Source organism: Hippocampus zosterae, chromosome 3 (assembly GCF_025434085.1).
Source record: "Hippocampus zosterae strain Florida chromosome 3, ASM2543408v3, whole genome shotgun sequence".
NCBI classification, from domain to species: Eukaryota; Metazoa; Chordata; class Actinopteri; order Syngnathiformes; family Syngnathidae; genus Hippocampus; species Hippocampus zosterae.
The window spans coordinates 13,762,684-13,787,461 of NC_067453.1; the positions used below are offsets into that span (position 1 = coordinate 13,762,684).

Below are 24,778 nucleotides of genomic sequence, written 5' to 3' on the forward strand. Positions count from 1 at the left end.
ATATGAATAATTTGATAATGATGAACATTTCATGCAGCCTACATAAACATACTTAAACATGCATGCACATAAACACACACCCAAATGAGAAACAATCTACCGGTACTTGGATTATAAATTGCTTTTTAAACTGATTTGTGGCTGTATTAATTATTAAACCATCAACAGAATTAATTTTCACATTATGTATCCATTAACAAGTCAATATCAGACATTCAAAAACAGTCATTAAGACATTATTTTACAAATGAAACAATAGTACAACTATCTCACAGCCTGGTTTTATATGATAAAAGTATGTATGTTCATATACAGTACGCACATACCGACACTTATTTTTGTATATCATTTATGTAAATAAAAAATCAGCACTGACATAAACATAAAATGAAAGTAAGGCAAACTTGAATTTACCAAAAAAAAAAAAAGGAAACATTTTTCAACAACAGCAAAAACAAATACCCGATTGGAGGGTGTGTGAAGACATTTGGTTTTGTTCATGGATTGACCAAAAAATGATTTAGCTGAGTGAATCGGACTCAAAGCAGATTTAAAGCAAAGTTGTCAAAGTATTGTGAGTCATCTGCCAACACAAGCTTCAACATCAGTGTGCTAAATTGCACGGCACACCAATAAACAGAATTGTCACAAAACAATGATACATATGTCAATTTCATACTTTTTGCCATCTAAAAGATCATTTATTTGTTCTTTCTGTCCCTATAAATTGCTGGCATAGATAGAGGGACAAAGTTACATTATTTGTTATTAATAAATAATTTTCTCACCAATTAAGTGAAATCTGATAAGTTCCCACAGCACACTAACATGCCCCAGCACACTGGTTGGGAATCACTGCTATATTGTAAATAGGATATTACACACTTTACTTTCTTTTGTTCCTGCTATAAGCCCTTAATCTTCCCCCCTTCAGCTTGCCATCTGTTGTGAATCATAAAGCCTTCAAAGTTGACCTTTGGTTGCACCGGCATGTCATTTGCTTCTTCCCATATATTGATGTGACCAACTGTTCTTATTTCTGGCACACATTCTGCCCACCCTCATCCTCCTCCTCACTCATACCCTCCTGCCTGTGATCCATCGGCAGCGCATCCTCCATAAGGGTGAGCGACGAAAAGTCCGAGTTGTCGTTGAAACAGGCAAAGGTGGAGAGAAACGTGGTGGAACTGGCGGGAGTGGCTGAGGGCGTGGAGACAAGGGATGGAAGCGGAGACGAGATGGATGCCTGGAAAAGAGCAGAGAAAGCTTCTCAAATACTCGACTCCACTAGTGTGGTTACACTTGAATAAATACATCACGGGCCCTATTTTTCTTCCCAGCGTCAGTTTAGTGCAAAGCGTGCTTGACATTGCGAAAACACAAATAGACTGACTGAGGTTGGTGCATGACAATGGCAGGTAAACTGCAAGACCTCCCCTTGCAGATGATGTAGGTGGTCGCACATGTGACATGTGCAATTGGAGACCGCCGTGTACCCACGACTGTGCATCTGCGTGTGAAGCTGCCACCCTAACCAAATGCATTGCCCCCCCCCCCATCCCCATGGCCACCCTGGTTGTTGGCAGTGAATCTAACAAACCTAAATTCAAAATGGTATTATAAATGTTCCTTATATTTTCTCCATCCGTGTGTATGATAATTGTGTATATAATTTAATTCCACTGCGAGCCCCCTCTCATTTCAAGAGATGTTTGTGTCCTATAGTGCCACCAGTTAAGGTGGGTGGTGGGGTTGGAGTAAAGCGCATTTTAACCTGACCATCCATGACGGACCACAAATAGTCATGAAAGCTATATTATATTTGTGTTTCTTCTATCATATGTTTAATATGTTCACATTGACTGTCTACTGTAACAACTTGATGTGAAAGAGTAGTATTTTTTGATAATTGTTTATTGAGGCGCCAAAGGGAGCTAGCATACAAGGCTTTGTGCCTGGCAATGTTAAACTCACTGTCACTATCATTTCCAGACACGTGATCAGTGGTGCGTTGACAGATTCAGAAATTCAAAGCAACAGAACGTGACATGTTAGCAACAATCCCACCACCCCACAGCAACACATGACAATAAAACATCCATAACTAAGTTCATTACAATATACTGCATTGTTGGAGAGCAATAAAACAATGGAGTGCTTTTAAATTATACATGCTATTGCAGTAAAGTGTCTTGGATAAATAAAGGTTGATTAAAAATAAAATAAAATAAAACCTTTTTCTTTAGCACCATTCTTTTTTATCTAATTTTACTTCAGTGTCTTCTGCATTAAAAATGCTTGATATACGGTATATGTGTTGACCTGCAGCGAGACGCGAGACTTGCTGGTCTTCTCTTTGACTTGAGCCATGGTTCCTTTGAGTCCGGCGGATTTCTCTGTCATCTCTAGGGCGGCTCTCAGCAACTTGGGAGTCTCAGGCCTGGCAGGGGTGGGTTGGACCTGGGCAGGTTGCTTGGCTTCTTCTTTGGGCTCAGGTTTCTTCCCTTTGGTGAGCATCTTCCTGTGAGGAAAGAATGAGAAGGGACCTTGCAAGAAGCTATTATCTCTTCTTTGGGGACCAACTCCCTCTTATAGCCATTGTAACTTCCTTTAAGTTTAATTTCTTTCCACCTTTTGGTCGTGAGAAGAGCCATCTTTTGCATACCTGGCTTTCTTACGCAGCAGTTTCCTGGATTCAGGATAGTGAACCAAAATCTCATTCAGGTCTTTCTTGTCCAAGATGAAGAGATTGGCAAAGCCATGAGCGATCACGTTGGCGGTGCGCCTGTTGCCCCCGCCCACTGCGAGCAAACTGCCAATCAAAGTGAGACAGAAGGAATAAATAGACACTTGGGTCTTTTCAGGCACATTTAAAACACCTTTACCTAATTTCGCCAAAGACGGAGCCCGCACTGAGCGTGACAAAAACTGTCTTCCCATCTGGTCCTCCAACCACCTGCACCTCCCCTGCCTTGATGATGTACATCTCTCGACCGACCTCGCCCTGACGAAAATGAAAATGATGAGAAGTATTAAGTGACAGTTGGAGCCTCAAACAGGATGACCTGAAAGATTAGTTATAACCTGGACTAATCTCTTGCCAATCCACAGGACTGACACATAGAGGCAGACAACAATTCGCAATTGACACTTTTAGTAGGACATCGCACTGGGAGAACATGCAAACACCACACAGGAAGGCCACGATCGAACCCACAACCTCTACACTGTGAGGTCGACACACTAACCACTGGACCACCGGGCAGCCAACATTATTTATTAATATTCAAAATTTTCAACAATACTGTATATAATTTCTTGAAGTGTGTGTGTGTGTGTGTGTGTGTGTGTGTGTGTGTGTGTGTGTGTGTGTGTGTGTGTGTGTGTGTGTGTGTGCGTGCGCGATGTTGGGAGGGGGGGTTGTTCTGTTTTTCCAGACTTTGGTAACCTCTGTAAAACACACCTTTTTGCAGACATAATCCCCTGGCAGGTAAACAACTGAACGCAGGCTCTTTAACATGTCAAAGATCATCTGTTGATCACAGCCCTGTCAAAAAAAGAACAATCACATTCAACTAGGACTTAGGTTGGTCTGTTGTGCTGTATATATATATATATATATATATATATATTCATTCATTCATTCATCTTCCGAGCCGCTTGATCCTCACTAGGGTCGCGGGAGCTGCAGGAGCCTATCCCAGCTGACTTCGGGCAGTAGGCGGGGGACACTCTGAATCGGAGGCCGGAGCTGGAATCGATCCCAGCTCCGGCCCCCCTGTGTTAAGTTTGCATGTTCTCCCCGGGCCTGCGTGGGTTTTCTCCTGGTGCTCCGGTTTCCTCCCACATTCCAAAAACATGCGTGGCAGCCTGATTGGACGCTCTAAATTGTCCCTAGGTGTGAGTGCGAATGGATGTTCGTTTCTGTGTGCCCTGCGATTGGCTGGCAACCGATTCAGGGTGTCCCCCGCCTACTGCCCGGAGACAGCTGGGATAGGCTCCAGCACCCCCCGCGACCCTAGTGAGGATCAAGCGGCTCGGAAGATGAATGAATGAATGAATATATATATATATATATTTTTTTTTTTGCAAAGACATATTATGCGATCATCAATATAATAAACCTGAAAGGCTTCTACCTGAAAGAGAGGGACCTTGCTGACGATGGAGTAATTGACATCTATGGCGATGTCCAGACGCATTTTATCTGGCAACTGAGTCAGCAGCTCCTGCTCGTCTGGATGGTGGACAGTGTTGGAACATCTATTAGTATCTGCATATTGTATGTTGTTACATACCCAACATGCATCAATGGTGCCACATAATTAGTTATACCTACATGATCTAAAGAGAATTGAATTCTGCCTTTACAAATGTCATAATGTTCAGTTTTGAACAGCACGGTCAGAAAGGTACCGGTATTCATTTTTCGACATGTTCATTATTGTTGCGTAGCGGTGATGGAACTACACTACATCATACTGAAAACTATTTGGAATACTTTGGCTTCATCATGAGCCTGCAGGAGAGGATCAAAATACTAGACATATTTCTCAATATCGTGTCTTTCTTGTCGCTCTCTGTATGAAGTACAAGTAATGCTACAGCTAACGTGGTAACAGGGAGCTCACACAGCTTTAATAGAGGCAGACATTGAGCAAAATTTTATGTTATGTGTTGTGTTTATGTTATGTTGTTACAGCTGCCGCTGTTGTGAAAGCGCTATATAAATCAGCATGTATTGTATTGTATTGTATAAAAGTTAAAGCTGTAACATGTCACTGTTAACTTTGATGTTACTCGAAGGTCTCATTTCCTTACCCAGCATGCCTTGTGATTGCCAGGTGTAATTGTACCACGTTTTGACTCTGTTCTGGACATCTTTGGGAATGCGATATGAGGACATGTATTTAATGGTGTTGTCCATACAGGTACGGTAGTATGTCTGACTAGCTGTGGCCGCACCAACTACATCACGCATCTGAGAAAAAAAATGCACTCATTTTATAACTGTGTTACAAATTTGTGATTTTATTTTACTTTTTTCAAAAACGTACCTGCCCAATCATGATAGAAAAGACAAAGACTCCCACAAAGTAGTTGATAAGCTGAAAGACAATCTCAAACAGCGTTGTGGGATCTGGCAACCCCCCGATGGTGATAAGGGTCTTGACCGCAAAGTAGTAACAACGAATGTAACTGTGGCGAGAAGACATTGACAAGAAGATAAGATATTCTTTATTTGTCCCACACTGGGGAAATTTACAGCCTCCAGTAAGTGGCAAGGTTGCATGAACTTAACATAACTTAATGTACAAAGTGTTTGATTGCCGTCTATCTTGCCTGAATCGGAAACATTGTAACGTCTGTTTCACCAACCTGTTGCCTTTGCCGTCATACACCCACTGAGTGGAGCCCAGTCCTTTGTAGGCAGAGCCCCAGTAGTAGAGGCAGGCGTTGCAGTGGAGACAGTAGAGAAGATATGTGGTGGTCCGGATCACCCTAAAAAAAAACCCAACCGATCAGAAACTATCACGCTGATATTTATGAGGACACCAAAGGTGAGGATAAAGAACTGTTGTGGGACAAAATATTAAAATTGAGTTGTGTTGTATCATTGCGGTGGCAGTGATTCCAAATCACTGTACACTTTATTGGTCCGAAAAGTATAAATGATGCACTATAAATAATTTATATTTGTTAATTTATGTATGCCAATGATGTACGCTGACAGTCGGAACAAGCAAATGCTCTTCTACGACAAAATACATGGCAGAAGGCACAGTGCATATTTGTGCATATATTGTATCCAATTGTCTGTGTGGTGGTTGAGTATTGATGCAACAGCCTCAGCTACCAATATTATCCACCTTCCAAGTATATGCAAACACTCAATTTATGACCTTTATTTCATTCATTTGTAATCCTTAATGTGCAAAAAGACTGGTTCCAAAAGTTCCCATTGACATTTCGCAGAATTGCAGTACATATTGTGACGATATCTGTACGAGTGGCAAAGTTGTTGTTATAATATATAGTGGTGAGTTACTTTTTGTGGAGGATTTTTTTTTCTTATGTACAACTTTTGAAACATTCTTGGACGGGTATGTACTGCTGAAGAGAAGGACAGGACTAACCGTTCAGATCAAGATAGCTCACCTGTAGACGTAGGCTTTGGTCAAGATGGCTTCTAAACGCTCATTGAATTCAAAGAAAGAGTTGATCTAGTGAACGTTGACGGAAAACACTATTATTTTCAGTACTAATGATGCTTATTTTATTTTATTTTTTAAATCAAAATGCTTACCTTGAGTAACCGGGGCAGGCGCAGAAGCGGATTGATGCCAGTTTTGAAATAGAAGAGCTCCAGCGGAACAAGACTGGCCACATCAAACTGAAACACACATAAAGGCTCAGTGCTGGGTTGTTTCTCGATTAGGATTGATATCATAAAATTTGAAAATTGAAAACAAGATGTAAAAATGTGAAATCAAGAATATCAATCCATTCATCCATTCTTGAAACAGTTTATCATGTTTGGGGAGCCAGGAAGCTGGAATCTATAACAGCTTGCTGCTGCACAGGTCCGCAATCAATCACAAGGGCACAAATAGAACAAACAACTGAAAGCTGTTAAATTCTGTTTGTTTTTACAATTCGTTCAACCCCCTCAACCCCCCCCCCCCCAAAAAAAAATCCGTTATTCCAAGTGCCGAAACATATAGTCTTACCTTGAAACGTTTGGTTTTCATGTAATTCTTTCTCATTTCTTTTGTGTCACACTGTTGAGCAATGACAACATGTGCAATTATTAAACTATTCTCAGTATATCTTAAAAAGCTGGCTAAGAACATAAGACAAAAAAAAAAAAGAATTATAGATAGCAATTACGGGAATATACTAGCACTCACAACTACGTCGCCTCCACGGACAAACTGCAGACGTGGCTGGAAGACGGTGATGTCCAGGATGTAAATAAGGTCACAAAGGTAGTCAGTCAGTAGCCAGTAGTAAATATTGCCTGGTGTTTGGTATGGGAAAGCCCAACGTACTGGGATGAACCACACATTCCAGTTCCACGCCAGAGATACCAAGAACATCCACAGGACATACATTAAATCTATGGGAAGAAACACACATCGAGAGGATGGAGGAGAGGAGATTGAAACAATGATGACATTACAAAGAAGTTGCATCTTGTTTGAAAATGTCTCCACTGCTAAGCTAGAGCATGGTAATACTGCATCGAGTAGCATTGCTGATGGTGACAGAGGAGGGAAAGGGGGGCTTCCTCACTAGTGAAAGGGTCGATGCTGGCGGGGAAGCGGTAGCGCACAAAGGCTCGTGTCCGTTGAGGGGCTTTCACCTGACGGTCGGATTGCTCTTCCTCTGCTTCACTGTTGGCGCTTCCTCCTGAAGGACCAGGGACATTCTCAGTATTTCCCCTGTCCACAGTCTGTATAGCAGGAGCAGGCTGCAGCCCTTTGGCCTTTGGAGGAGCTGGTGACAAGACACGGGTCATGGGGGAAGAGTGTTTGTGACATAAAAGTCTACTTTTTATGCAGTTACATTTGGAGTGTTATGACAATAATTCAGTACAGTAGAATGAAACCCATCCATTCATGCATTTTTTTTTTCAGGTTGAAAGGGTCAGCAACTTTGGCACGGAAGCCCATAGTTCCCTCTCCCAAACCACTTCGTCCAGCTCTTTATCCCAAGGCATTCCTAGGCCAGCCAGGACATATACCCTCTCTAGACTGTCTGAGGTCATCTGCCCCGAACGCCTCACTAGTGAGGCATTCGGAAGACATCCTAACCAGATGTCTGAGCCATGTCATTTGTCTCCTCTTGATGCGGAGGAGCAGAGGGCCGACTCTGGGTCCCTCCCGGATGACAGCACTTCTCACTCTCCCTCAAAGGGTGAGTCCGGACACCCCGTGGAATAAACTGGCTGCTGGTAAATTGACAGCTTCCAACCCTCACTGGAAAATAATCAGATTTACTGTTGGCAATGAGGATGAAACTCTGACATCAGTGGTACCGCATACCACCCAAGCACACCTCATAGAACTACCCAAGGGACATGGTCGAACAGTGTCTCCAAGTCCACAAAAGACATGTAGACTGGTTTGGCGATTTCCCATGCACCTTTGAGGACCCTGCCAAGGTTATAGAGCATGTCCAGCAGTCCACAGCCTGACCAAAAACCACATTGCTTCTACCACATGCGTGCATAGATGCATAGAGACATGGATGCATACATCTGACACCTTATAGGTGCAATCAGGGACAGATTAAATATTACTCACAGAGGATGATACTTTCGTCGTCAGAGCTGTCAGCGTCTATGAGTTTTTCTTTCGCCTTCTCAGTCCTCTCCTTAAACATGCGGACCAGTTCCTGAAGACGCTCATTAACCGCTGTGCTGGTCTGACTGGCGGATGATGACGGACGTTCTCGCAAGCTTCAAAAATAAGACGCATGTCATCATAAGGACGCCTCCTATTTGCCATGTATGTGTGTTGCTGTATGGCACTCACGGGTCATCGGAGCTGTGAATGCTGGACTGGCTGGCCCAGGCTCTGACCGGAATGCTTGCTTCCTCATCATCATCCTCACTTTGAGATTGTAGCCTCCTACTAAGTAAGAATAGTTTGAGATAGTTTTGTCATTCTTTCATACAGTGTCTCCTCTCACACACTGTGATGGATGGACACGATAGGGAGCTGCAGAAATTGGATGTAATATGTCATGACAAATGGACCCTGGAGGAGATAGATTGTTCATTAAAGGTCTTACATCTTTATCTAGATAGTCCTATGATTTCCTCCACTATTGTTGTGAATGATTAGAGCAACATTTAATAAACAGTAATGAGAAAAATGAGAGGAAAAAAATGAGAAAAATGAAAAAACCCAGAGACGAAAATCAAAAGAAGTTAAAAGGATGACGCGGTTGACACATTGATGCTAATGCATCAGTTTATTGACTGTTGCCTCTTTATGCTAACCAACTGTAGCTAAAATCATATTGGCCACAATGACGACAAGCAACAACAACAACAACAACAACAGCACAAGAAGCGTTCCAACTCATTATAACATCACAAAACATGACGACAAATTGTGTTCTGCAAATAGCATGTGCGTTGTTTTGATTTTAGGGTCTTACATTGTCCTTTTTCAATGGTACTTTAAACATACTGTACAATGTTCACACACACGTGGCATCTGTAGGACACTTTGAAAAAAGACAGCATTGCAGGAGAAGGGACAGCAGAGGGCAGAAGAGACAACTTGAACACAGGAAACTGTAAACCACTTCAGTCCAGTCACTGCGGATCAAGTTTAAAAATGAAATTCCAAATGAAGTGGTTATCATTGGACTGTGGACAGAAATATTTCACTTGTGGACAAGCAAGCAGTGATGTATCCATATGAAACTATGTCTTACTGCAGGGATGCAGTGAAGCTGGACAACTATGTCTAGAGCTCACTGCAGGCCCCATTACAGTCATGAAATGGATGCTGAACAGAAAACGACTACAATTCAAACATTCATGAGGCCGCCTTACTCTTTATCTCCTTTGCTGCGGATGCGAAATAGGGAGACATATTCATTGCTGTTATGAGAGATGGTTAACATAGAAGACAAAACACTTGATAAATCTTGTTTTTATGCTGTAATTCTTCAAATACTTGCAACATGTAACTATTTTCAGGCGAAAGGATAAAAATACACAAATACTTTCATGATATTATAATAAAAATGCATCTGTCTCTAATCTCTGCCTAGCCTCTCAAAATACTGTCAGTAAAAAAATATAGTTTTTTTGCTGTCTTTAACTCTCACCTCTGTCGACCTCCTGCTGGGGTCACGGGGACAGTGAGTGTTGTTAGTCTAGGATCCTGCGGGGTGAGGAGTACCTCCACTTTTTCCCCCCAGACTTTCTCGCGGTGTGAGTCGACATCCTCAACGTTGACTGCTGGACGGAGATTGAGGAGAGAACTATCTGTGGAAGTTTAGAGAGAAAAATGATATGGGAGGGTGTTAAAATAGAGCCACGAAGTACATTAGCACACATATACACAAAGCGGAGTTGATGGGGCAGGGAAGAATTATGAAAGAACATGCTGCAATGCTTGAGGACCTCTGAATTAGGCCAGATATAATTGTATTGTGATAGCTCATCGAATAAACTAATAAATCTGGATCATCTGGCTCAGCTCTGCCACCCTCAATAAATACAAAATGTGTCCTCTTGAACCAATGTAAAGGAACTAAAGCTAGCTCAATACATTCTAAATATACAGTAGATATCCTGATATAGATATAATACTAAGAATTGCTGTCATTAAGCCAGAAGGAAATGACCACAGATGTCAATACTGTTATAATGCCACAGCATTTATAGCAACCCCCAGACACTGTGTGCAGTACAGGGATGGATGCCAGACGATTTTCTGCCAATATGGTGCCTGTATTTCAGAGTTGCTATGTTTCTGGACTGTCCTAAAAACCTGTCTGGAGTAGATGAAGTATTGTTTTTTTGTTTGTTTGTTTGTTTCACAATAACATTAACCATTCATTCGGTAATAGTAGCAATTTTTGAGATGAACTCTTCAAAATGGTTGCCAGTCAATCATAGGGTATATAGAGATGAACAATCATTTAAGCTCACAATGACAGCTAGGGACAATTTAGAGCAGGGGTGTGAAACTCATTTTTGTCACGGGCCACATTGTAGTTACGGTTTGCCTTGGAGGGTCGTTATGAAATTTGGGAAACAATATAAATGTTTAATCACCTCCCCATATATCACATACACAGCACACAACAAATTGATGAATAACTAGTTTCAAAATCTGGAGTCAAGAATGATGACTGTTATTCTAGATTAAATATGACAGTTTGAAATTTTGGTTCAGAGTTTAGCAAGCATCATGGAACTCGACATGCTTGATTTGCTTTCGCGGGCCACATAAAATTATGTAGCGGGCCAAATCTGGCCCCCCCGCCATGTCTTTGACACCAGTGATTTAGAGATTTCAATTAAACTCTAGTATACAATAACCAAGTCGATTAGTAACTTTACAAAGTTGAATTTTGGGGTCCACTGATTCACCTGTGCGTCTTACTGGTGAAATGTTTGAGTCATCTTCGATGTAGAAGGCCGGGTTAGAGAGACCCGAAAGCTGGCGGGGCAGCGAGTTGAGTTGCTTGGACGGGGGGCTGGCAATCGGCGGCAGGCGAGGGTAGGCGGGGACATTTGGCAAGTCAAGAGCGCTGCCGTTGGGCGAGGACGGAGACGGGGAGCAAGAGCGGAGCTGATGGCGCGGAGGAGGGAGAGGGCCTTGTCTAGCAAAAGGGTTGAGTTCCAGGTCCTGCTTTTGTTTTTGCTGTTGTCGTTTCTTAGGCATCGTGAGGCATAAGGCTGTTGAGACGGCTCCGGATGTTGCCAAGGTACTCCTGCGTTCTGCTGGGAAACTGGGAGAACGTCTGAGGAATGTTTGCCAAGCTCTGGTAGATCGCGGTCAGACCGGAACCGACTGAAGAGGTGGCGGCCGAGGCTGCGGGCAAGAGCTCGCTCAGACTGCGGGCAATGTCTCGAGGAACCTGTGTCAGGCGGATCTGAGAGAGCTCTTGGCGCAGCTCAGGCGGCAGAGAGGGTAAATGCTTGGTGATGTCGGACAGCTCGGTGGGTAGTTTAGGCATGGGAGGGATCTTGGTACGGGAGATGCCGTTCTCTTTGAAGAAGGCGTTGATATTGCCCAGGCACTCTGAGGTGTGGGGGATACGCATCAGGCAGCTCTTAAATGCATCGCAGCTTACTGGCGCTACAGAGGAGACAAGTGGATAGCACATACACTGTGAGCAATTTAAGGTCGGGCTCCTGATCAAGAGGAGCTCACGACATCATTCAATACGTTCCTATTCTTTTAATGTTGTGGAATTGCTGTCAGCTAGCGCAACAGCAGCCAAGAGAAGGCACACGCTGTGTAAAAATGAGCCACATCCAAAAACACTTACCCCCACAATCGTCTTCAGTGGCATCCTCCTGCAGGAGACGAAACATAGAAATCAATCCCGCTATTTGACGCTTCATCTTTTTATACCCACAGGAAGTTAAACTAATATGCCTGTAATTATTGTTATATTATCTGTTCAAATGAAACATATTCCACCATTTGCTGCGTCCAAATTTGTAGGATACGTCCTCTGAATACCCTATGCGGTCGGGGGCCTACAAAGGCTCCTCGTGTAGCCTGCCCCCTTTGCTCGTTGCCCCTCTCCATGGAAATGAAGTCCAGATTTGAAGGTGAGATTCAAAGGCCGTGTGATTTTTGGACACCGTCGTGCGGTGAGGAGAGCCGGGAGTCACATCATGCGTAAGCTTATTGTGAAGTGAATGGAATTGCAGAATCATGATCATATCTTAAAATTGCCCTCACAAGTCGAAGCAAAAACTCGGATGAGCTATGTCTTGTATCTTGAAAAACAGCCGAGGCACTCATACCTCAAGGCACCGCTGTAACTTTGTGTGTCATATGGCTAAAACAGTTAAGTAATTATGTTATGTTCATTGCACGTGTGTTCATTACGTTTTCATCAGTCTTGGCATCTTGAATGTCTTTGTCAGCCTTCTGTGGCTGCTGGATTACAGGCTCAGCTTGTAAAACCTCTTCTTTGATCTGGACCACTGTTTGTTGAACACACTCCGGCTCAGGGGCCTTCACTGGTTCAGGTCTCGGGGGGGGAGAGGGGGAAATCGCTCGTGGCTTGGCCTCCTGCTCGAGCCCTCCTTTGTCTTTAATTTTGCATTACGTGGAATAAAAAAAATGCATTTGTCATACACTGTAAATATTATGAGGAGATGTCCTCTTTTAGGCAATTTAGGCAAATGACTGCAAATGAATACCTTCTTCGATTATGGTTTCCTCCTCGGCTCTGCTTTCCTCATGCTCCTCAACAGCAAGAAGCTCCTCTTTTCTGCAGGTAGAAAGCATTATTTTTTATTTTGACTTTTTAAAAATAAACGCCCAATATGTCTTCGTCTTTTGATAGAGACATGGGGCCCAATTTTCATGCCCAGTCTAGCGCAAAGTCTAATTGTGCGCATGGGTGGAGTTATTCTCTTTCTTTTGGTATTAGATGGTAGATAGGCACAGTTAGAAATGGGCGTTTTCACTGTTGTTGCAGTGAATAGAGTCAATTTGATTCCTGGCCAATCTTTGTGGGTCCCCTAATTCCTTTTAACTTCAGCCTTAGGAGAGGCGAGCAATCTACTTGTCAGAGGTATAATGGATTTTCTGGAATCTATGCAGGACATCGGCATGTGCAAAGTACGTTTATAAGGAACAATTGCAAGAAGAGTTACACTTGCAGATTATGTAAAGTTGGTCAATGTGAAGTGGACACTTGAGGACCGCGTTCTATCACCGATCGTGCGTCACACACATGCACAGCAGTTGTGCTGCGGTCAGTGAGGTGCTTTTAAAAATATATTAAAGATGATGATAATAATAATGCATTCAACAAATTGATTTCTACAATGATCCATAGAGTTCGATTCATGCAGACGTCACCATACATATCAGCAGAGTGCAGAGTCTGTCTGCATGCACCTGGATCCGATCCACCAAAGTCACGTTACACCAACTGTGCCACAACTTGTTCCTGGTTCCACCTTGTCAAAAGTGTAATCTAACTTTCCATTACCAAATTGTCATTTGCGCCACGCCCTCGATCCACTGGATTGCCCAGCGAGGCGCTGCACGGGCTGCCAAATTCGCAAACATGGTAAACTAGATTTTACACGGCATAAAAATCAAGATATGCCCGTTCTTACGCCGAGTGTGCATGCGTGTGCCAACTAATATAGAGACCTTGGTTACAATCATTAAATGGCGGTCAGTGATTTTTACGATGGTGGCCCGGTGGCCCAGTGGTTAGCGCGACAACCTCACAGTGCAGGGGTAACAGGTTCAACTCCAGGTTTTCCCCGGCCCTGAATGGGTTTTCTCCGGGTACTCCGGTTTCCTCCCACATTCCAAAAACATGCATGGCAGGCTGAGTGAACGCTCTCTAGGTGTGAGTGTCAGTGCGGATGGTTGTTCATCTCTGTGTGCCCTGCGATTGGCTGGCAACCGGTTCAGGGTGTCCCCCGCCTACTGTCTGAAGACAGCTGATATAGGCTCCAACACCCCCCATGACCCTTGTGAGGATAAAGCAGATCGAAAAATGAATGAATGAATGAATGAATTGTAGAGTAATCATCCATAGGTTCCAGACCAATAGCAACCACGATGATACAATTACTCCCTTTGTCTTTATCATGAATAAATCAAAATTAGTAAATTGCATAGGGCGGTGTGTGTGGACATGGACTTCCCCTACTTTTAGCCAGGATTAATTTTATGCAATATTAGCAGTGGCAACAGGTGATTGAGCCGTCATATTTAGCAAAAGAAATTATGATAGAATATTCAGAATAGTGACATAATCAAAGTGGCAAAGTAAGACTAGGATTCAATAGAAGGCATCAACTGATGACATAAGGTTATGGTCACATTTTACATAATACTCACTTTATCCGCCAGTGTTCATGATGCGTTGGTTTTGACAAACAAACCCATCAGGCGTCTGATTCATAAAAACTATGATTGCAGGTTCTTTTAAAAAAAAAAAAGAAAAGAAAAAAAGAGATTTCCCTAAAATCTAGCAAACCTATGAGGTAACTATTCCATTGTATGTCTCTCTTTTCCCTTTGGCGTGACAGGACATACACAACAGCAGCAGCAGGTGTTCAGGTTACTGTGGGAACAGCGGGGACAGAGGAAGGGAAGGCTGGTGCGTGAAAGAGGGGGAGGGCGGACTCTGCTGTTGCCAAGGGAAGCTGCGGGCGCTAGAGCATGATGCTGTGATACTGAGGCAGCGAATGCCCAGGTCACATAACAAGACACCCGTGGGATTTGGAATAGACTGGCAACAGAGGGAATTAAATTGCTCTCATTTAAAATTTGATCAGACTTTGTATTTCACCCACATATTGACAGTGTTGTGAATCGCCTTCATTTGGTGCAACAAATTATCGTAATGGTACAACAACAAGGTATCTGCCACAAAGAGCAAAAGTGCCCACAAGGGTCCTACAGTGACTTTCCTTTCAGCCTTCTATAACTTACGCGATGACTTGATGATTCACTGGTCTCTCTTCTTGCAAAACTTGCAGTCTGAAAACAGTGCGCCAAGTCATGTGTCAACTATGTGCGCACACACAAACTGAAGAAAAGGAGCACATACTCTGCATCAGGTTCTTCCAACAGCTCTTGGCTCCCCAGCGAGAGTTTGATCGACTGACCCTCGCTGGCCATCTGTCGTACGGCCATCTCAGCTGTCTGTCTCGCCACTTCTGCGGCCATGAGGGCCATTTCCACACGCTCCTGCTGCAAACTAAGAAAACACTTTGCGCTGAATGTTATGGGTGTGAGCCACTCTTATACCAACTTAGATTTGGGCTTCAAATGGAAAGTATTATGAGGTTTATAAATTGTGACCCCCCTCCAGAATTTATGTTGCCAATCCCTGACATATAGCGCATGGCCTTGCACTAACGATTTTGAAAACAATCAATCAAAAATCTGATTAGTCTTGAGTGTGCTTCTTACTATGCTATTCCATTTAGATTTTTAACATTTTAAATGTCCCTTGTAGATTTGATTACAGATCACACAAAATCCCAATTGCAAGTCTTAATAAAAAGTGTAATAATGACCCTTATGATAGATAACCAACCGTTCCTCCATGGTGGCCAAAGCCAAGTCCTCAGCCTCCCGTCTGATGCTTTCCATGAACGGTGTCCAGCGGCCTGTCTGGGTCTCAGCATCCTCCTGAAGAATTTGAGCAAAAGCCGGACGGGATGCTTGCAGTACTTGGTTTGTCTCACCAGCCCCTTGGAGGTGCATGGGGGAACTGGACCGTCTCCTCTGTGCTGTGGTCTGCTGTGTGTGGGCTGAGGTGTTGTGGCCCTCATAGTCTGAATCCACATCTTCTAGCACCATGTCAACATTGAGTTGGGTAGAGGCTAAGAAAGGACCTGCAGGGTCATTTTGTGTAGAGAGAGAACATAGTGGAAAGTGAACTTTTTACAATTTTTCAGTGTGAGATAAGGTGAGTCACAGAAGAAAACCCACGCTCATCTCACACAGTGAGTTTTTAATCATTCCGGCATGTCTGCATGACAGCTTGTTAAACAACCTGTATTTGGCTCAATTTGAGAATGAATGAATGAACTCTAACAACACAACACACACCCACATGCCACATTTCACAGTTCAAGGCCAAAGAGACAGATCAAGTGCATCAAAAGAGACCTTATTTAGTACGCAGTATTTTATTGCAATTCATTTATTTTTATAAATTAATGAACAGCCACAAAACTGTCTAATGGAACTCGGTTATCGGTGAATAACAGATAACAGATATGTCATGTCTTTTTCAACAATCAGCAGAAATAGCGGTAATGAAGAGTACATGGTTTCAATAAAATATACTTTTCATGTAGTCCAACTAATAACACAAAAAAAATATTTGCATAGCTGCCATTTACTCGTATTAAGCATACATTCAGTTCTTTATTTTGTCAGAAAAGTGCAAAATGTACTCAGGTAATTACATATACAGTATTTTTTTTTTTTTATCACGAGGTTTGCGATCATTTTGGGGGGGGGGGCTATTTCTCCTTTAGATGCGAGTTAGAGGCATGAATGTGTATAGAGTTTAATATTATGCACTAAAAGAGAATGAGAGATAAAAGCCACCAAAACCATGACAAGGAATGTCCATTTTCTGTCACACTCTTCCTCGCACCTCACTGATGAGATGGAGCCCACCCCAGCTGAGTTTGGGCAAGAAGTGGGGTAGACCCTGAACTGGTTGCCAGCCAGTTGCAGAGCACATCCGGACAAACAACCTTTCTCACTCACATTTAGACCTATGGACAATTAAAGGTCTTCAATTAACCTGAGAAACATGATTTTGAAATGTGGGAGAAAGTGGGCGTGAATAGTGGAGAACATGTTACTTACTGATGAACATGATACGACTTTCAAACAAATGCTATACATTCATATTAAACTGTATTGAGTACAGTATGGTGAGTTGAAAATTCATGATTCGTTTTCCAGCTGCCTTGTGTTGGGTGTATGATTGCGTGCGTCTTAAGAAACTGCAGTAGTGCCACAATGCTTAGTGCTAAGTGTTGATAAGTGTCTATATGTAGGCGTGAGAACGGTAGCATCCCCCAGCCGTCTCCTCCTGCTGTTCAAGGGGCTCGCAGCGCCTTCCCCCCTGAAACAGAAGGAGAGGAGGTACTGAGTTAGGCTCCGAACGTCCTGACTGTGAAGAAAGAAAAAAAAAGGTATACAGTACAACTACTGTTGGTGCACTTGCACTTGACTGTCCTGAACTGTGAATTGTGGCATTTGAGGAACACAATTACCGGTAGCTAACAGAAGGGATTGTCTTCTATTGAGTACTTTGTATGAAGAGCAACTCACCTTTCTTTAGAATGTCTGCCGTGGCCTATGAACAGAGCACACAATGTTAGAGTCAATGTGCAGAGAAGGAACAAAGAGATGTATGACTGCAGGTCAACAAGAAAAAGAGAAGGCCAAAACTTACCTCAATGTCATTTTGGGGTGGAAAAACAGGCTGAGGGAGCTTTAAGCCAAGCCCTGAAACAAACCAGCCCACCACCCTGTCGAGAGACACTCAAATGAACCTCTGCTTCCGAATTCATATCTTTTACACTGAATATAATAAGTGGACATACCCCTAATAAAATGCAAGGTTTGTGCGTTATTTAAAAAAATGAGATCATGAGATCAGAACCTTTCCAAAACTTTTTTTTTCCACCGTTAATGTACACTATAACCTGCACAACTTTTAAAAAAATCTTTTCAAGGGAGGCAGGGGGAGTAAACAAGTGAAATTTTGTGGGTGCACAATTGTGCACACCCTCTTGTAACTGTAAAGTGGCTGCATTCAGAATTAACCAATCACTGCCACCATTTAAAGAGCCTCAGATTAAATTCACATTTATATTAGTTATTTCAGTAGACCATTTTATGACCAGTTTTTTTTTTGGTTGTTGTTTTTTTTTTTCTTCTTGGCAAAAGCCCGAATGTTCTTAGGTAACACTTGACCGGTACTTGGGACATTTCATAATTCCCACCCCACTATGCAAAAGGTCATAGTTCCAGCTGGAGCAAAAAACAGCCCCAAAGCATGATGCTGCCACCATTATGCTTCACTGTAGCTACAATCTTCTTTTGGAGATGAGCAGTGTTGTGTTTGTGAATGATGGAATGTCAACCTTGGATTTAACAGACATTCACTTCGTCACTTAGGAGAGACAAAGGGAGAAATTGCAGATGAAGTTAAAGCCAAGTCGCAAACGGTGTCGGGGTACACTCGGCTAATATGTGTGCGGGTATCGGTTCCCACTCGGTGACGGTGCAGATGTGGGTGTGAATGGTTGTTCGTTATATACACACTATATGTGCCCTGTCAGTGACTGGCGACCAGTTCAGAGTGTATAGTGTGCTTTTTGCCTGAAGTCAGGATAGATTCCTCCCGCGACCACGTACCAATATGTAAACAAAGTGTGTCAAGAAAAAACAAGACATATGCACATACAGTATGTACATACGTATTGTACAGATAAAAATAAATGAGACAAATCCTAAAATTACAGAATGTAAAAGAGACCAATGTACGTAATGGAGGAGAATAATTTGAGAAAAATACATGAAACAAAGTATCTCAAATAAAAAATAAATTATATAAAAAAGTTGAAAATGAAAAATGAGGAGAAGAATACAAAGTATGAAATGTTGGAAGCAGAAAAAGTCTGGGATGTTGAAAACAAAGTCCGCAAATGGGGGAAGAAAAAGAATACAAAGAACAAATAGGTGAAAGGAAAGGATGTAAAGAATGAGAACATGAGAAGAAATCGAAGAAAGTGAGGAATTCAAGTAAAAAAACAAAAGAAGAATGGAAATGTCAAAGGATGTGAGAGGAAAACTAAAGGAGGGCAACATACGCTGAGGCCTTGCTATCAGTGTCCAGTGAGATTCCACTGAGAGATTCAGGCGGTGGAGAGAGAACTGCGGCAGAAAGTACATGAAATGGGAGGGAAAAAAGCAAATGAGTGACCAAAATATAAAATCAGCTGTGATATCCAAGATAAAATGTGAGTCTTCCCACCAAGGAACGTAAAGTATGTACTTTTGTCCAAAGATGAGCGGGGAGTGTTTTGGGGTTTTGGCTCAGTGGGGACGGAATTTGCAGGGATTAGAACTGGTTGAGGGATCTTCTGCTTTATCCACGTCACCACGCTGCAGCAGAAAAAGACAAATATAGTCACATCTACTGTTGTTGTTGTGAAGGTCTAAAAAGGGACGGCAAGAAAGAGCTCAATAACACTCACTTTGGGGGGAATGCAGATTGACTGTCCTCCTCTTCCTCATCTTCTGATAGCATTTCCACCACTGGGATGTGTGGGAGCGGATCATAATCTGGACACATGGATGCTGAAGAATTACTTTTAAAATTAAACATTAAAAAACAACGTTTAGGAAAATTTAATGTGAAAGAAAATATTTACAGTGTAATCTACAGGAGGTGACCAGCTCAATTTGATTAATTGTAGTAAAACTTTGTACATGAATCTGAACATGCTGTAATCTAACGTGAACACTAGTAAAGTCATAATTACCTGAAATAAATATTTTTATGGAATACACATCTGTGTTATGAATTTAAAACAAACAAATGAAAATACTAATTACGGGCATGATTCTGCTTGTCTTCTTGTGGTAAAATACATTTGTAACTTCGAAATGACTAATGGTGGTTTACTATGGAAACAATGAAGACCACCTGCGTCTATTTATCATACTGACACGTACCTGGCATTGTTGCAACTTCATACACCTGTGACAGACGCACACAGAAAAACAACACAGGTGTAAAGCATTATTGGTAATCATAATAGCAGCTTGAAAATCACTCACATAGCCAATCATTTCGTTGGGCGAGAAGTAGCGTCAATGCGAGCGTTAGCATTCCAAGGTTGCTAAAAGCGCCTGTACAATCTTTACGTTCTCTAACATGATCTAAAAATGTTTAGTCAAAGACCGAATCTTTAAAAAACAGACTAAGTATGTGAGTTACGATGATAAAAATAATCTTACAGTTTTCAAAGTAATTTTATAACAGACTTATTAGGCGGAATGTATCATTTCAAAGGGAAACAAAGTGGAAGAAAATGATCACCTGGCAGACATTAGGGGAATGTGAGCGTTCGTTTGTACATAGTGTAACTTCCGTTGTTGCTATTCATTAAATGTTCCTCTGTATTTACACTGAAGAGGACAAGTAAACACACACACACACACGCACGCACGCACACACACACACACGCACACACACACGCGCGCGCACGCACACACGCGCACACACACACACACACACATTGGAGGCGGGCTCCGTAATACAGACACAATATAAATTGTAGGTTAATTTCCTAATTGGGTAAAGCCTTCACCCACTGCAGATGAAGGAATGAATGAATGAATATTTATATATACATTTATTTTATTGTTATGTAAGCATATTCTTCAATTGTTTTGGAATTTACAAAGACCCAGATAGCTGGTGTTGGTTTTGGAAGCAACAATGTTAAATAGCTCAAGTGCAGATTTGCATCTCACCTCTGTAACCTCCTCTTGGTAGCCATTGTTGACTTCTCTGTACTTGTCGTCGGGTTGTGGCAGCACCTTTGTAAGACTCTGAGTGACCCATCCCATCACTCCTGACCTGAGACACAAGCATCAAGAAATTGATCTTCTAAAAACATCCAAAGAATGGGCACGTTGCTGGTAAAAACTTTACCTTTCTCCATCCCCAACAGACTGGTGGAGAGAAAATGAAAATAGAATGATTTACAGGCAGAAAATCTTAACCTGTTTGAGGCAACAGATTATTGTTGTATTGTATTATGTATGTAATGCCACATTTGTCAGTAATGTTTTAGTCTTTTCTTCTGGTTTTGTTTGTCCAGTTTGGACACATTACATGGTATGGTTTAAAACATTGCAACTGAATGAAACGGAATGAAAAATTCATCAGGTCATGCTCATTGTGTTCATTCATAGACGACAAGAGCATTTGAACATCGCACCTTGCTGTCGAGGTGAGGGGAGCCAGCAGGCTGAGGCAGGGTGCTTGCAAAGCCATTAGACAGCCAACCTAAGACTCCCGCCTGGGACTGACTAGGGAGCAGGTGTGAAGAGAGAAAATACTCTATTTGTATATACAGTACGCACACAAACACACACATATTCACAATTATTGAAAGACCTAAAAAAATAAGTTTACCTGTCCTCTGAGGCATCTCCTGTACCCTTCAGTGGAGGACTCTTGGCTGTGTTGCATAATTGGTATTAGAATAATCATAACGCACACAAGAAATGAAACATGATGTCATGGTAGAATCCTCACCAGCTCTGCTTTTGGGGTATTCCTGTTTAATCTGACGTGCAGAGAGAAATGTTGAGAAGAGAAATCCCCGCAACAGACAAAATGCACAAAGTAGAATCCAGGTATTATTCAATCATATTTTAAAATTTCATGCATACACTTTACCACCCTCAACTGATACATTACATGCAGTACATGTGAGGTACAGGTCTTTGTTTTTGCATGCATGTAGAGGTTTATCTTATCTCATATCACCAGAGTATCGAGGTGCGAGGAGGTCAAAATATTTTGGGGATATACTGCAGACGCATCGCATCCATATCCGATTTATTCCCACATAAGAAAGAGGCCCAGGTTACATTTGAAAAAGTCTGTATCGCACAGTCCGCAGTGCATGAAAAAAGATCTGATACATGTATCATCCGGGCAAAAAAAAAAAAACATCGGAATTTAGATGCAGTGAACTAAGTCTATGACTGAATGTGAATGTGTGTTTGCATTTAAAGGGCAAGTCTGCTTTGTTGAGAGACGTGCAAGTGAACATATGAGTATGGACTGTAGGCTGGCTATTTCCTAGCTATAGCAATAGCCAATTTGGTTTACAGTGACGGCGTCAGTTGAGGCTACTGGCAGGAGGTGCCGCTGTGGAGGTCAAGACACACCAAAATAACTACTTCATTACAAATAAATAAATTGATAAATAAATAAATAAATAAATAGATAAATCAAATAATGGAGCCGTACAGAAAAGAAGAAACTGTACTGCACATAACAAAATTCTGAAACCTGCACTAAATGAAAGACACTTTACGGGACAACTGTATATTATTAGCATGTAACTGAACCACATACTGTACATCATCTGGAGTATATTTACAAAGTAGCTTGACAAAAACATGAAAACATTTATAAATATATTCATGTATTCAGATCAAAACGACACGCTTGGCTCATCAAACATGGCTTGCTCTGACCAAACAACTAGAGGACTGAAAACGTTGATGTCATCCACGGTCAAGTGTTTGTGTGTGTGTGTGTGTGTGTGTGTGCGTGTGTGTGTGTGTGTGTGTTTGTGTGTGTGTGTGTGTGTGTGTGTGTGTGTGTGTGTGTGTGTGTGTGTGTGTGTGTGTGTGCGTGTGTGTGTTTGTGTGTATGTTTACCCCAGCAGGATTCTTGCTAACTGCATCTGTTTGAGGAGATCCAGGTTGATGGGGTACCACTTTCACCACCCAGTTGAACATCCTATTGAAATGCACGCAAACACACACACACACGTCCTCTGTCGAGATTCATTAATGTTCATGATAATGATGATAATTCAGATGAGTGTTAAGGGCCCTTCAGTGCAGTTGAGGAGATGTGATGAAGCACATGTTTTTAATCCAATGTTTGCTCTTGCATTTACTTTCATATTTCATCCACCAAAGCATTTGCATCCTACGAATGCTTCACGTATAGGCGACTGAGTGGTAAAAAGGGACAATCTTGTCTTCCATGCAACTCAAGCAGTGTATAGGCCGAGAAAGAATAAGGTTCAAGGTTGGAGCTTTGCACTTGTGCTGAGTATTGTTTCCTCTGTCAAAATTTATCAGCCTGATTGGAATAATCCACTTCTGCAACAGGGCATCAGGCGACTCAATTGCTGGCAATTTGTGCACTAAATATCATCAACATAATCAACATCAACACTAGAAAAAAAAGCACCGGTAAACACCGTAGTTTCCTACCTGAAGGTCTACAGGTAGCCCAGCATTCCGCTGGTGACGATGAGATCCACAGTGGGACACAGCCCTGCAAGGATTTTCCACAACGGCTGCCCGACTCTAACTGGATTAAGACGCACCACCTGTAGGTTAAGGCCCAATCCTAGGCTCGAAGCCAGATTGGGCTGAGTAAGGCATAACGACGACCTCATCCGATCAAAGCAATTCAAACTGTTGGAAGCTGCAGCTGTAAACGTGGGAATCCAGTTCAGTCTTTACCTGACTTAGATACAATCAAATTTTGAATATATTGCCTTTTGTGGAAAATACCTGATGGATTGTAATGTTTACATCTTATTCAGATTTGTTTTGGAAACAAGATTCCCAATGCCTACTGGATGTATGATCCAAACATGTCTGAGAGGATGTTTCAGCACGAGTACACATTTCCCTGTGATGCTAAGTAGCAAACTACTTTAATGAAAGTTTTGAAAAATAAATTAAGTAAACAGCCTTTGAAAACATATGATGCTTTATTTTAATTATGCATGCTTACAGGTTCAGTTTTTGAGGAAATGCAGGATGGAGACCAGATCAACCGTAGCAGTATAGATTATAATGCTATAAAAACACCAATGCCATTATTTATGATGGAGACATTTCCTATTAATTCATTATTACTTTAGTATTAATTATTACATCACCAAACAAAAGGCAACCTGGGGAGGCACCTTAAATATTTGACAGGTCCTACGGTGCTGATGTGAACTGAATTTTTACTATCGTCTATTAGTAACCTATGCTAACACAGTATATTCCGCCCTGTATTACACTCGTAATTATAGTAAATATTCATTCGACAAAAATGTAGGAGCTATGAATAAAAAAGACGAATTTCTCATTTCTCGATCAAAATACTTTGTTATTGTTTAAATAACATTCCAATTTCTTCAAAAGATGAATTGGTATTTGTTAGCTCTTTAATCATGAAATATTTTACTCTCCACATGGTCAATCTATACACAGTAATATATGCCCTTTCACATTTTGAATTGACTAGACAGTAATACATGTGTTCACAGTAGTTTAAAAAAAAAATTAATGGACATTTTTTGATATCTTTTGCAAAAAAAAGGTGTGTGTCAGGTTGAAAGAACTTAATCAAGTCCAGCAGGTCACCTTCTAATGCTTCCAGTGCTTTGCAGGAGAAAGGGCAGTATAAGGTTGGGGAGGTTGCAGGTTGCAGATCCTATTATGCGCTCAACAGGGGATAAGCTGAGAGAACAGGAAGATGGCACCATCACTGGCCTCAATCTTAACGTGTGGATAAAACGGAGGATAGACTGCATGTAAGGGAATGCTATCACAGAAGTAGTAGAAGAAAGGCAGTCAAACACACCCAAGTGTGGTTGTGACAACAGTGCGGAGAAGAAAAACAGAAAGCAGAAGAAAGAAGTCCGTCAAAGCTGCAATGGCTGATCTCTGATCGGCGCTCATCCTGATTAACTGTGACACAGAGACATACAGGA

At 41.9% G+C, this 24,778-nt stretch overlaps 1 protein-coding gene across 1 annotated transcript; it reads right to left on the reverse strand.

Annotated features, from left to right (window-relative positions):
• Nucleotides 1-1,033: 1,033 nt before the first annotated feature.
• On the reverse strand, nucleotides 1,034-23,558 carry LOC127597366 (cyclic nucleotide-gated cation channel beta-3-like). Its single transcript, XM_052060355.1, has 37 exons — nucleotides 23,274-23,558; nucleotides 22,707-22,788; nucleotides 21,568-21,598; nucleotides 21,445-21,490; nucleotides 21,248-21,338; nucleotides 20,959-20,978; nucleotides 20,778-20,883; nucleotides 19,974-19,998; nucleotides 19,493-19,580; nucleotides 19,270-19,400; nucleotides 19,106-19,169; nucleotides 17,683-17,758; nucleotides 17,559-17,583; nucleotides 15,796-16,096; nucleotides 15,304-15,453; nucleotides 15,186-15,233; nucleotides 12,920-12,990; nucleotides 12,603-12,808; nucleotides 12,031-12,058; nucleotides 9,853-10,012; nucleotides 9,575-9,589; nucleotides 8,541-8,636; nucleotides 8,310-8,464; nucleotides 7,297-7,500; nucleotides 6,912-7,120; nucleotides 6,732-6,782; nucleotides 6,308-6,394; nucleotides 6,160-6,224; nucleotides 5,380-5,502; nucleotides 5,058-5,199; nucleotides 4,822-4,981; nucleotides 4,140-4,237; nucleotides 3,464-3,547; nucleotides 2,886-3,004; nucleotides 2,666-2,812; nucleotides 2,323-2,521; nucleotides 1,034-1,246 (listed from the first exon to the last, which is right to left on the reverse strand). Exons 2-37 carry the CDS (start codon nucleotides 22,785-22,787, stop codon nucleotides 1,034-1,036), a joined length of 3,915 nt encoding a protein of 1,304 aa, XP_051916315.1. The 5' UTR covers nucleotide 22,788; nucleotides 23,274-23,558.
• Nucleotides 23,559-24,778: the final 1,220 nt, after the last annotated feature.

Excerpts from the sequence above, each read along its gene's own strand:
- LOC127597366 (XM_052060355.1), bottom strand. The coding sequence starts at position 22,787 with ATGTTCAACTGGGTGGTGAAAGTGGTACCCCATCAACCTGGATCTCCT. Across the intron at positions 21,339-21,444 it reads GGAGATGCCTCAGAGGACAG|TCAGTCCCAGGCGGGAGTCT; the intron begins GTAAACTTATTT and ends CCTGCTCCCTAG. Across the intron at positions 12,809-12,919 it reads GGAAACCATAATCGAAGAAG|ACAAAGGAGGGCTCGAGCAG; the intron begins GTATTCATTTGC and ends GCAAAATTAAAG.